At 44.7% G+C, this 12,974-nt stretch overlaps 1 protein-coding gene across 2 annotated transcripts in view; it reads left to right on the forward strand.

The window, feature by feature from the left end:
• Positions 1 to 12,974, forward strand: part of LOC147461804 (Haloacid dehalogenase-like hydrolase (HAD) superfamily protein) — a 133,007-nt gene that overhangs the window by 28,443 nt on the left and 91,590 nt on the right. For both annotated transcript variants that reach the window (XM_086509251.1, XM_086509252.1), the window contains exons 2-7: positions 7,343 to 7,392; positions 7,517 to 7,580; positions 7,657 to 7,705; positions 7,829 to 7,897; positions 8,648 to 8,709; positions 9,501 to 9,581. In XM_086509251.1, coding sequence (XP_086365377.1) covers positions 7,343 to 7,392; positions 7,517 to 7,580; positions 7,657 to 7,705; positions 7,829 to 7,897; positions 8,648 to 8,709; positions 9,501 to 9,581 — 375 coding nt within the window. The remainder of the gene's footprint in view (positions 1 to 7,342; positions 7,393 to 7,516; positions 7,581 to 7,656; positions 7,706 to 7,828; positions 7,898 to 8,647; positions 8,710 to 9,500; positions 9,582 to 12,974) is intronic.

Consider the following 12,974-nt stretch of genomic DNA (forward strand, 5'->3'; position numbering starts at 1 on the left):
GCTGCTCTCGAACTCTCAGACCTGTCGTCGTCTTTATCATTCTGTTCTTTCTGTGCCTTATCAGGGCACTTTGCGGAAATATGTCCATGTTCCCCGCATCCAAAGCACTTCCCCTCTCTGATGAAGCGAGCTCTCTCCTCAGGAGTAAGCTTGGGTCGTGCATCCTTTTTTTTTCTCTGGGTTGCTCTTTTTCATTCTACTTTCATTCCCAGAAGTCTGTTCGGCTCGTTGTGTCATGGCCTCATCTGTGGGGTAGGTCAGACTGCCAGAGTGAATGGCAAAGCCCCGCTTCGCATGACTCATCAACTCCTGAATAGAAGCTGACTTCTGTTCCAAGCAGTGATCTCGGATCTCTGTAGGTAGACCCAAGGTAAACTGCTCAATCTGTTCTCTGAATGAGATCTTCTTGAATGAAGAGGCGGGTAGAAAAGAGCTCCAGAATCTTTCACAATAAGAATTCACTGTATCGCTCTTGGTCATCCGGAGATGGTTCCAAGCAGCTCGTATATCTCGCTCAAACTCTTGAGTCAACCAAGAAGAAATAAAAAGCCTCTTGAATTTCAGCCATGTAACTGGCACAGTCTTGCTTAATAGAAGCGTGGACTACCAAGTACGAGCATTCCCCTTAAAGTAAGAGGCAGCTCTCCGAATCTTGGAGTGCTCTGAATAGCGTCCTCCCGCGAAAGCGATGTCAAACTGCTGAATAAAAGACAAAGCCTTCGAAGCATCTGAGTCTCCTGAAAAGTATCAAACTTGATCGAGTGGCCACCTTCCTTAAACTCTCGGACTTTCTTGCTGTTATCTTCGAGAAAGTCATATTGGTTGGCTTTGTAAAAATTCTTCTTGTTCGCATAAAACTTTCCGCCATCGGAATCTGAGCTGTCTGTAGACGAGTCCTCAGTAGAACTGTCAGTCTCTGGGCGAGATGTAGCCTTCTTTGCCTTTTTCTTGCCCTTTCCGAAGCTTTGTGTCTTGCTTCGCTTTTTGCTTTTTCTGTCTTCTTCGCTCTAATCCGAGGAGCTAGAAGAACTGTCAGAAGAAGAAGAAGAAGAACTGGGTACTCCTTCAAATCGAACACGCTTCTTCCGTTTCTTTGCTTTGTCGAATGTCGACTGACGACCCAAATATCCCGGGAAGTCAGTACCTTTGTTCTGCTTTTTGCCGTGCTTTTTGCCTTTCTTTTGCACGTCGAAAAGCTGAGCAATCCGTGCATCAACCACGTTCTCCAGTTCCTTCTCCGTATATTTCTTGGAGGTAGAAGGTTTCTTGAGAGCGGGTTTCGGGAGTGGTGTTGTGGTTCTCTGCCACTCCATCTGTACCTCTTTCAAAGAGGTCTGGTTCATATATTTTACCATCTTCGGGTCCTTGGCAAAATTGAGCATCATCTTTGTTGCATCGCCAATCAATTGACGACGCTCCATCTCTGTTTGCTCCGCCTGAGTAGGCTGAGGCGGGCCATACTCTCTGTCTGAATCTTCGTTGTGATCCCAGCCCGCATCTCCAGATGCAGAGGGAGTCGACTGATCATTGCGTGAAGCCATAGGTGCCACGGAAAAAAAATTCGGGGATCGTATTTCCCGTAGAAGAGAAATCGGCCGTGCTCTGATACCACTGTAACAAACTTGGACACTCCAAGTCAAGAATCAACCGCGACAGCACCAAATAACCACTTCAAAACAATTCACAGATCACAATAGATTTGCACTGGCCCGGCGGAGTTCCGTGCCTAGAGATATTGGCCCCAAAGACTGGCGCCCCTTTCGGTATTTCTTTTTATATTAATCAATCATCAAAGTACAAGAGAGCGGTTAGGGTTTCACTCTCAGACTCTGCGTCCAGATGCTCTGAGAAGTGAGGCCCTCACCACTAATTTAAAGGTTACAAGGGATGCCCAAAAGCAGAGCCCCAAAAGCTTTTAAAATCAAAAGCATCAGTTCTCTCTCTCTCTTAGAGAGTCTTTTCTCTTTTTTTTTTATAAAAAAAAAGCAAAAGCAAAATTCGCGTCGCTCATCATTTTCCAAAATTTTTTTTTTTTTTTTAATAATCTGCCTCCGCGATTTCCGGAAATTAGGGTTTTTGGCAAAAATTAGGGTTTGCAGGAATTTTAGGGTTTCTGGCAGAAATTAGGGTTTTTGTTGTCCGCCACGTCATCACTTTGTGACATCAATGGTTGGTGATTTTACTCCCGGGTGGAGAAGTGAGAAATACTGTTTGGTATTGTTTGAACCTTCGGAACGACGCAGGCCGATGCCTGGGGAGCATTTCGTTGTATGTTTGAAAACCTCGGAAGGACGCAGGCCTATGCTTGGGGAGTGTTCCCTTGTATGCTTGAAAACCTCCGAACGACGAGGCCGATGTTGGGGGAGCGTTTGGTTGTATGCTTGAACCTCCAAGCGACGCAGACTGCGGTCTTGGGAGCATTTGGTTGTACAGTCTTCTGAGCTCATGGCCCGGACCTTTTTTAGGTTATTTTGAAGGGGGAGTGACGAGGTAGACGTTGAGTAGCTTCATATCGCAGACCATTTGTCTTGGGAGAGTGCTCAACGGCGCAGTTTGTTGTGTCTTGTAACATGCATATGTGAGCATTTGTGTTGCATTGTGATGTGCCTATTGAATATTCCTAGCTGTATGAGATTGCGTGGGTATGTAATTTTTGTGCATCAAGACACCCGTGGAAGATCAGTGCGGTCTGGATGTGATGGCTATTTTTACTACGCCAGCATATCAAGAGTTCCAAATTGGACAAAAGGAGAAGCCAAGTCCTTGATCAAAAGAGCCGAAAGGAGAAGCCAACTCCTTAACAAAAAGAGCAAACCGAATGTCCCTCGGATTGTCCCTTGGAAATTTTTGAGCTAACTTTAGTTGTTTTGCAGATATGCTGTAATTACGGACGATTACTCTCTTTCAAGAAGGGGGAATGTCACAAACTGCTGACGTGTCAAGCCCTGAAGAATGGAGCCAACTTGAAGATCCCGGCCAAGGGGCCTAAACCCTAAGTGAAGAGGCAGAAGCAGCGGAAGATGAAAAAGGACCATACGCAACAGACTGATGACGTGGTAGACTTGTACGGATAGCCCAGATTTTGCACTGACTGTTGACGTGGCAGATTGTACGGATTTCCATGATTAACGCAGGCAGCTTTCGGGCATTGCTTTTGGACCAAATGCTTTTGAGTTTGAAGGCTTTTCACTGTAAAGTGCTTTTGGGGCCTACGGCTTTTAAATATGAGGCCATGGGCTCATTCTTTGATATGCTCCCTAGAGAAGGCGCAGAGTCTGGAGTAGCGGCTTGTACTCAGTTCATGCAATTTAAAGAAATACTGAAAGGGGCACCAAGGTTTGGGCCAATTCTCTCTGGGGTGGAATTCTGCCACTCCGTGTTGCGTATTGTTTCTGTCTCTCTCTCAATTCAGTAGTTATTGAAGTGCTAAAAGTCTGTTCAGTCTGTTCTTTTCTATTGCCACATGGTGCCCCTCTTGTGACATCCCTCCTCGAGGTTCTCTTGCCCTTGGGAAGATGCAGGGGATTCGATTGATATAGGTACTTATGTGGACGTGGCTTGTGATTTCCATCGCTACTTCTCTCTCAGTAACCCTTCCTCCCTCTCCCTCGATTGTTGTCTTCTATTTGGAATTGCCCTATCCACCTCCTTCATTGGTACTCTGTATGATAGACCCGTGCCTCTTGGTACGTCAGACACTTCTGTTGGACATGTTCTACTAGATGTGAGTATCCTTTGGCATTTGGATGCCTGCAGGGTCTCTTCCGGCACACTCTTCCATGGTGGCTCTTCTGTTGCCTCTCCTTGGTAGAGCTTCTTCCTTGCTTCTGCTTGGTCCTATGGCTCCTCCACTTGCAGTTTGGATGTACCTATGCACTACTTACACGGTGAAGACCTCCTGGATGATTCTTGCTTTGCTGGTCTACTCCGAGGCTATGACTTTAAAATCACGTGTCATTCTTCTCGATGCATTCTCTCAGTTGTCCTATACCTCACCGCATTTCATTACTCCTCAAGGGGGGGAGTTCTCCTATCTCGCGTGTCTTCACGAATTGCACTTGCAGACTCTCTCTTGGATTTGTCCAGACCCCGGTGGTGGATGTGCTCCCACAGGTTGACTTTCCCCAGGATCTCTTCTGGCTCTCTTTTGTCCGATATTGTGTGTCTGTCATGGAACGACATATCATATTGCAGCTTATATACCCTCGAGACGACTCTTCTACCGGAAGATTGCAAATATTGCGGCCTCTACTCAGGGACAGCCTCTCCCTTGGATTGCTTCTCCCGTCATCTTGTCTACTATGGTGGACGGTGCCTTCCCTACTGAGCCTCTTCTTCCTTTTCGCTCTTCCTCCCTCTTTTGCTCGAGCTTCTTTGACTTGGACCTGCTACCGGTTTCCCACCTTGGCAGTTTTCCTCTCCTCGTGGTCAGAGTGTTCCTCTTCAGTGCGGGTCTCCACATTTTCCATGTCTTTGTCTCATGCTGTTGCACTGGGTCCCTCCATCTCAGTGGTGATCATCACCGATGGGCTATTGGACGCTCATCTTAGGTTACTTTCTCATATAAATCCTCTTCAGCGACTTTTCTCGTAGCTTGCCACTTCATCAACTTCCTTGTGTGACTTGATCAGATTTGCCTTACCTTTGGTCATCATCACATGGGTGCTGTACGGATTGTCGTGTTGTTTGGTTGGTGTCATCGTCATCATCCTCTTCTCCAGGATTCATATCTTCTCCAGATTTACCAGGCGTGCTGCATTTCTTCCTCGATAGCTTCTCCGCATCTGTTGTTGAGGGGGGGTGTTAGATTTTCTTCATCTCCAGATGCTTCGCACCCTGTCTACAGGCTCCTCACTTTCACATGCACTCGCCCTTGGTTGTGGGTTGGCCACCCGTACACCTGCTGCAGAGGGATCTCAGGCACATTTAGGGTTGTTTCAGCACATTGCCCACTTAGACCTGTTTTGGTCACTTCACATTCCCCCATTTATATTGGAGGGTCATTTATTAGGTTGGGTGATTTATCAGGCATTTGCCCTACCTACCCCTATTCTCCTATATATAGGAGCAAGGGTTCCCTCTTTTCCATCAGTCTCATCATTGTACATGATTTGTCATTTGGAGTATATTGGGTTGCCAGCCTCTCTCTCTCTCTCTCTCTCTCTCTCTCTCTCTCTCTTTCTCTCTCTTTGTGTGTGTGTGTGTGTGTGTCTCATGGTGTTCCATTGTCTCCATCCTCTCCCTTTCTTCTGTACACTCTGACACTTAAGTTCTCGAGGAACTTGGGTTCTTGAGGTTCTTGAGTTCTTGAGGTTCTTGATTTCTTTAGCTTGCAATCGGTGTTTGAGCCTTGAGAATGATTTTCTCTTACCCGAGCTCGACTCTTGCCTACGGGCGCACCCCTTGGCGGCCTTGCGCTCACACCAAAGTTGCTTTTTCCCACCTCACGTCGATTGGCCAACTGCTAAGTGCACGGTCCGCTCTCAATGAGTGAAAAGAGGAACAAGGGGAGTCTGGACAAGCCCTTCTTTCTTGGGTTACTTGTCACTCTTCAAAACACGATTAGGAATAGACACGCCCAAGTGGACTTGGGTTACGTGCGACCGCAACAAGCAAAAGAAAATTTATTGTGGTTCTTTCCTTGAATGATTCAGAACATTGTCAAAGCTTTGATACCAATGTAAGGTGCAGCGGAAGTGAATGTTGATATTGCTCAAGATAAGTGCTCCGTACTGCGCTCAAGGGTTTCTTTTACTTACGGAAGGGAGAGCCTTCCGTTTCTTTAGAGAGAGTGAGTGCAATGATCACAAACAAAGCGAATGCTACTGTGAATGAAAGTGCTGAGACTGAGAAGAGAGAGAGAGAAGAATACGACACCAGGCAGTTCTCAAACCCTCCTCCAAGGGCCCCCCTCTCTATGGCGAGGGAGGTCTATGCTATAGATTGCACAAATATGGTACAATGGTCTAGATGCAATGGACTTGCCGACGATGTCGACGACAATGATGACGACGACGAGAACGGGCTGAAAACTGAAAACGCTAGGGTTGAAATGCTGGAATCTGCAAAACTCTGACTTTCTGCTGAGTACTGACGCTGTGTCGGCGAGGATGGCGATGACGACGACTCGACGACGATGCGCTGAAAATGCAGATGCTGAAATCTGAAAACAGCGGGCTGAAACTGTAAACGCTGGCTGACTCGATGGTACGGCGAGGATCTGCTTGGGTAGGTGAGATCTGCGAGGCTAGGGGCTAGATCTACAATGGCTAAGTGTTGAAAACTGAAAACGCTGATGTGCTTGGCTGATCTGGCGTCGTGGAACTGCAAAACGCTAGGCTTGATCTGCTACAGGAAACGCCAAAAAACGTTGGGGCTCATCTGCTACAGGAAACGACAGGTGGATCTTGTTGGTTGAAAACGCTAAGGCTCTTTGCCGGTCTTGTTGAGAAGGTGCACTGCAAGTTGCTAAAACTTCTTCTGCTTCTACTACTAAAACTGGGCGTTCCATGTTTGCTTATATAGCTGTGAGAAACTGGGTCGAGCAGTTCTCCTACAGCCCACGACCTCTGGAAATTGGTAATTTAATTAATAAAAATGCCAAATGCTTGGAAAGTGTATTGTCCTAAAATTGGCTGGGAATTGGACCTTCTGCTTGGACAATGCATATGCTAGGTGGTACTGGGTGTGCAATTAGAGGATATGCAACTACTCTTAAGTGCCTGGACATGCACGGCCTGCTCACAGGCTCACAAAGGTGCAAGAACACTCCCTAAGCTGACTTGAACCCTAGACTTGAGATAGTCTGTTCACATGCACATAGGGTTAGATGTGCACGTGACATTCAGCATCCGATTCACCTTTTCTGCTGCCACTTTTATAAAGGCCCGGGGCTGGATTTTCAGATTGCAGTCTCAACAGTGACCAGATTTGTGCTTAGCCCAAGTAGTAAGCATTGGAATTTGGTGGCCCATCTCTCAGTACTTGAGTGGCACTCCAATTTTGACACCTTGGTTTGTTTCATCCCAAGGGGGGACTATTGCCACCATATTTACATGCTCTTTTGGACACACATTGATTCCTAGCTCCAAAACCACTGTTAGGCATTGGGGACTGTAATGTGCATGTAGTTTGGGGATGTAGTTTTCTCAATTCAATAGTAGGCATAATGGTTGGTTTCGGTTTGGTTGACTGTCATCAATATATGACTTGCGCTTTCCTTTAATTTGGATTTGGGTTTGTTTATTGGATCATCCATGTATATGTAATGATAAGATCATGACAGCTCACATACAAATGCAATTGCTATCTTACTGCTTGGTACATGGTGTATTGTATGCAGAGTTGTAGCTGATACACATCGTTTTGGTCATCGCCATTCTTTCAATGTAGGTGGGCTCTATACCATTTTTTCTGTATCCTCTTTAATAACAATTTGTAGTTTCTTGTGCCTCAGTCTTCATGCCTGTATATCATAAGTTAGTAGTCCGCTTTGTGCAATGCTTTTCGTGTGCAGCATTTCAGAGACTGGGGCTTGATTGTGCAAATTGGTCAGAGCCAGTTTATGCAGATCTGCTAAGGTCTGTATGCATGACATTTGTTTATTTTAGCTTTTCAATGGACATTTTCTATCTGTAGAGTGTCTTTTGTTTATAGACAAGCTGGTGGAAGTGAAGAACGCATGCTTTCTCTTTTTTTCGATCGGGTAAGAGCAACTGGCGTTTAGTGGATTGGGAATGTTTGCTTTGATTATTTATGAATTTATTAGTTTAGTGTGGTTGGAACTTGCCTGCTTCATTTCTAAGGTCAGGTTGGTTGATTTAAACAGATTGGCTGGCCATTGGCATTGCCCACGGATCAAAAGGGTGCTTTTATACAAAACCTGCTTCGTGAAAAGGCAAGAATGCTGTATTTGTGTTGAGCTCCGCTAGTGTAATGTGTATGAGTCTTAACAGACTGATTAGTAAACAGCTTTTATACTGGATCTATGCGTGCCAAGAAAGACCATTATGGAACGGGAAGATTTCCAGTGTAATTTGTGGCTTACCTTGGATCTAAAAGTTTGTTTTTCAAAGTAAGGGTGCATTCTTATCAAAGCTGAGGCAAAGGGGTCGTCAAAAACAGTTTAGTGCTTGTAGATCCCCGAAATTTGAAATTAAAATTGTTGTCTTCTTCGAGTAATGAGCAGCAGAGAAATTGTTGTTGTAATTATTTGTCAACATTATGTGCCACAATTAAAAAGATAGACATAGATACAACGAAGAAAAGGTTCACTAAGATCCTAGATAGTCTGCATGGGTGGGTATACTATTATTTTTGTTTAATGACTTATAGTGGTAGGTGTATTCCTATGGGCACTAGCTATGTTGTTCTTCTTGGCTTTGTGCATGTCAATTTAATTGTAGGGCCATCCTATTCTAGCTAACCTTGCCCCATTTTTTTTTTTGATATCATTGTAGAGACCACCTTGTCGAGACTTTATGCATTTACTTAAAAGTTTCTAGGAGGGGAGGTTGGCTGTAGGAGTTTGTGAACTTGATTAATCAACTTTAATACATTGGCTGTCGTTAAATTCTCAGATAGTTTTATGTGCCGGGGATATTTCTAGTTATTGATTGGTTAATCGTTATTGTCGTTATTGAATCAGCAAGCAGCACTACAAGATCGTGTCAATGCAGGCAATTTATCACTTCGCCCTGGGGTTGAGAGGTAACGGTGAAATGCTTCTCCAGTATAATTTATTTTATTGATTTCTTTTTCTCTATTATGTACATTGTATTTTTGTTTCAGCAAAGTGTCAAAAATTCACATTTGTCCGAGTACACCTTTATGCGATTTGTTTGTGGCAAAGCTCCGGTTACTAATCTTGATATAGTTGGAGAAGGGAGCTCTTGTCATACAATGCATTAATGAAATTAGGCGTTTTGGTGATTTAGTGAAATGCTTTCATTGATTGCAGGTCATATTTAATAATACTCTAATTCTGATTTTTGTGGAATTATTAACCTTGTTCATGTACAATGATATGTTTTTTATGAGGAAAAGTCAACGCTTCTTGTTGTCAATTTCATCTCTCTTCCTTTATTATCATCATTGAAAGCTTTATATCTTTATGCTGTACTGTTTCTTTTGAAATTAATTACATAGCCGATTGTCCCTCTTGAGTTTCAACTCTTATTTTCAGCTCTTAGCATACCCATTTGTGTCTTGGCCAAACGTAATATATCAAGGTAGCAATATTTGTGGTACCTGCTGATATGGTGTTATAGAGACAAAGTATAACTGTATATTTCATGTACTCACACGTCTGGAGCCCTTCTTGCCTCTTTTGATTCTTGTAGTTCTGTTTCATTTACACTCTTAAAACTGGGTTTTAATCCCTCTAAAATTTGTTGCCCCTCTCTTATGTGGTTTGAACTACTGTCTGATGGTCTTTGAGAATTGTTAAGATTTTTTGTTGCTTTGCTGCAACTGAGTCGCCTGGTCGAAAACTTGCGCAGCTTTGTTGATGAAGTGCTTGATGCGGGTGTTCCTCTTGTAATTCTTGTGGCATACAACAAAAGTGGGGAAAATGTTGCAAGGTCAGTAATTTTTATTATGACACGTCTCATGTTGAAGTTGTTGGCAATGTAACTCATAGGAAAATCTCTCTCTCTCTCTCTCTCTCTCTCTCTCTCTCTCTCTCTCTCTGAAAAGAGGGTGAGAGAACTTTGCACCACTTTTGGATACAAGATTGAGGATTTTCCACATTCAACGACACAAAAGAGAGCTCTTCTTATTCTATCATATACCGTTATTTACTAAATGGCTAGAATAAAAAATGTAATTTTTACCATACATAAAGAAAGGAAACCGCTAAGGAAATGGCAAGGTTCAAGCATAGACATGCAGGGGAAATTTTACCAGGAAGGACAAAGGCATGTTGTAGTAATGCCATGACACTTCTTTATGTAGGCATTAAAATGACTTGTGACTTCCCATCCTCTTTAAACTTGTAATTGACCATACCATTAAATTTCCTTAAGGTTAAAAGTATCAAATTTTTTTGGTCTTCATCTGACTCTGCTGGTCTTCATTTAGTTCCTTTTAAACTTGTCATTGCCCATACCATTGAACTTCCCTTTGAGGTGGAACACTGTGGGGAGTGATTTGGCGGAAACATAGAGACGATTATAACGTGCAAAACTTTGGAACACGCTTTATTAGCAAAAACAACTTGAAGTAGCTGAGCTGAGCTGAGCTGAGCTGAGCTGGAGAGAGAGAGAGAGAGAGAGAGAGAGAGAGAGAGAGAGAGAGAGACTATGGATTTACATGTAGTTTCTTGGAATGCTAATGGTTTACAGACTTCTTGGGTAAGAGGTTCCCGTAAGCTTTTACTTCGCAGAGATTTACACGCTCATGTAGTAGGCACTGTGGATATATTACTAGTACAGGAGCATAAGATTGCCACTCCCTTTGGTAATCTCATGCCCTCGGGCGCTCACACTTTTTGGGAGCCTGCTCTGGGCCTTCATGGACAGAGTTGTGGTGTATGCATCTCAATGGGGCCACGTTACTTGGCCTCAGTTCAGCAGCATGGCACCCTTGTCGCTGGCAGAGCAGTCTATGTTTCTATTCGGATTCGGGACTCTTATCATTGGTTTTATGTCAGTCTATGCACCCACTACTCCTCGGGAGAGGGCTACTTTTTGGTCCTCCTTGGCTGCTGTTCTACCTGTTGTAGACTCTTGGGTTGTTGGAGGCGACTTCAACAACGTCGAGAGCGACTTTGATTGGCGATCCATCACACCTCCAATTCTATCATCCATTTCTCCCGATGAGCAGCCAACTTGGGATCGATTTCTTCTAGCTATTCAAGGTGTTGACGCCTGGCACATACCCTCTTTTGGTCACCACCCTGCTACACTTCATTACTCGTGGGGGTTTCAGAAACAACAGGGGAGATTATTAGAGGGACTTGATCGTTTTTACATTGGCCCTTGGGCAGCAGCTCTAGGTGGATCTACTATTTGGAGAGGGACCAGCCTCTCAGATCATTTACCCATCTCATTGTTTATCTCCTTCACTAGATATCCTCTGCACAGAGACAAGGATGCCGCATCCCTGACAGTGTTCTCACCACTGAAGTTTTGCAGCAGCAGATTCGTGACTTATGGTCCACGGGTGCTTCTTATTGTGGTCCCCCTGGAGAGTTCCTTGCTCATTGCATTACTTAGTCTAGTATTTACTGCCGTGATCAGACTGCTATTATTCATTGTCAGTTGAGAGTACGCGAGTCTGATCTTCACATTCCTCTTGGTTCCACACAACGCTTGCATGAGGAGTGGCCTCAGGATGCTTATCTCGCTGCTAGACAGACAGAGCTCACATAGGAGATTCGTCGCGTACAGGAGGCTAGGTCTGAGTTCACTCATCATGCTTCAGTATCTCATTGGATAGCTAAAGCTGATCGAATGAATAAAGCCTTCTTCGCTGCGCATAAAGAGCGCCCACCTGGCACCACCCTTCGGACTTTGTGCGATGCTCAGGGGACACTACATATGCATCCTGATGTTATTCTTGATATGTCTGTAGATTATTTTGAGACATTGTTCACTGCTGATGTATGCACTACTGAGGTTTTCCTTGCCCGTGAGCAGATCTGGCATCACACCCGACACCGTTGTACAGACACTATGGCAGAGATCTTGTTGGCATCCTTCACACTTGCAGAGCTTCATGCTGCTATCGAGAGTCTAGATCCATCCTCCTGTCTAGGAGAGGATGGCCTCACTGGAGCTTTCTTTTTGACTTATTGGGATGTATTGCATATACCATTGCTTCGCGGTTGTCAGGACGTCTTTGCATCAGGATATATGCATCCGGATCTTTGTTCAGGTCTCATATCTCTTATTCCGAAAGGGGGTGACACCACTCAGCTTCGCCAGTGGAGACCGATTACCCTACTCCCTTCGGTCTATAAGATATTAGCGTTATTGATCAGTCATCGCTTGCGACCGTTCTTACCAGATATTATTCATACTTCTCAGACAGGCTTTGTCATGGATCGATGCATACTGGATAATATCTTCACTTTTTATGAGGCAGTAGAGTGGGCCAGATCATCTTCTGAACCTCTTGCTTTTTTCATCCTTGACTTCGAGAAAGCATACGATCGTGTTGAGTGGGACTTTCTAGAAGGATCATTAGCCAGGATGGGTTTCCCTGCGAGATGGATCTCCGGCATTTCCGCTCTCTTCAGGACTGCCAGCAGTGCTATTACTATTGGTGGTCGTGTCAGTCGCAGTTTTGAGCTTTCTCGATCTGTCCGTCAGGGATGTCCTTTAGCAGCATATCTGTATCTATTTGTAGGAGAGACTATGTCCGACTTTCTTCGTGCTCAGAGTCATGCATTTTGTGGCTTGACCATGCCAGTACCTTCAGCTTCGGACCTTAACGATCAGGAGTTTGCTGATGACACTATGCTGATGTTGTGCTATTTGCTAGCAGCTCTTGATGCCATGCGGGAGGCCTTGGAGGTTTTTTGCATTGCCAGTGGTGCACGCATTAACTGGCATAAATCCTATGGGTTACTGGTTGGCAGTGATGACATACCTACTTGGGGGTAGCTGATGGTTTCACATGGCTGCAGCCGGGTCAGACATGCAGATATCTGGGCTTTCAGGTTGGATTTGACGTTTCCTCATAGCAGCAGTTTGCACCCGTACTACAGTCTATTCGCAGGAAGCTATGTCATTGGTCTTCACGTCATCTGTCGTTGGCTGGCCGTGCATTGGTCGCCAACTATGTCATTCTGGCTACAATATGGTATACGGCCTCTTGTTGGATGCTACATTCTGGTGTGATAGCTCAGCTCCGCCGACTAGTCCGGAACTTTTTATGGAGTGGCATAGATGGGACTACTGATACTCGTGCTCGAGTTCGCTGGTCCATGATTATTCGTCCTAGGTTAGAGGGAGGCCTCGGCATTATTG

The sequence above is a fragment of the Adiantum capillus-veneris genome, chromosome 3, assembly GCF_014529385.1.
Source record: "Adiantum capillus-veneris isolate H3 chromosome 3, ASM1452938v2, whole genome shotgun sequence".
Lineage (NCBI taxonomy): Eukaryota > Viridiplantae > Streptophyta > Polypodiopsida > Polypodiales > Pteridaceae > Adiantum > Adiantum capillus-veneris.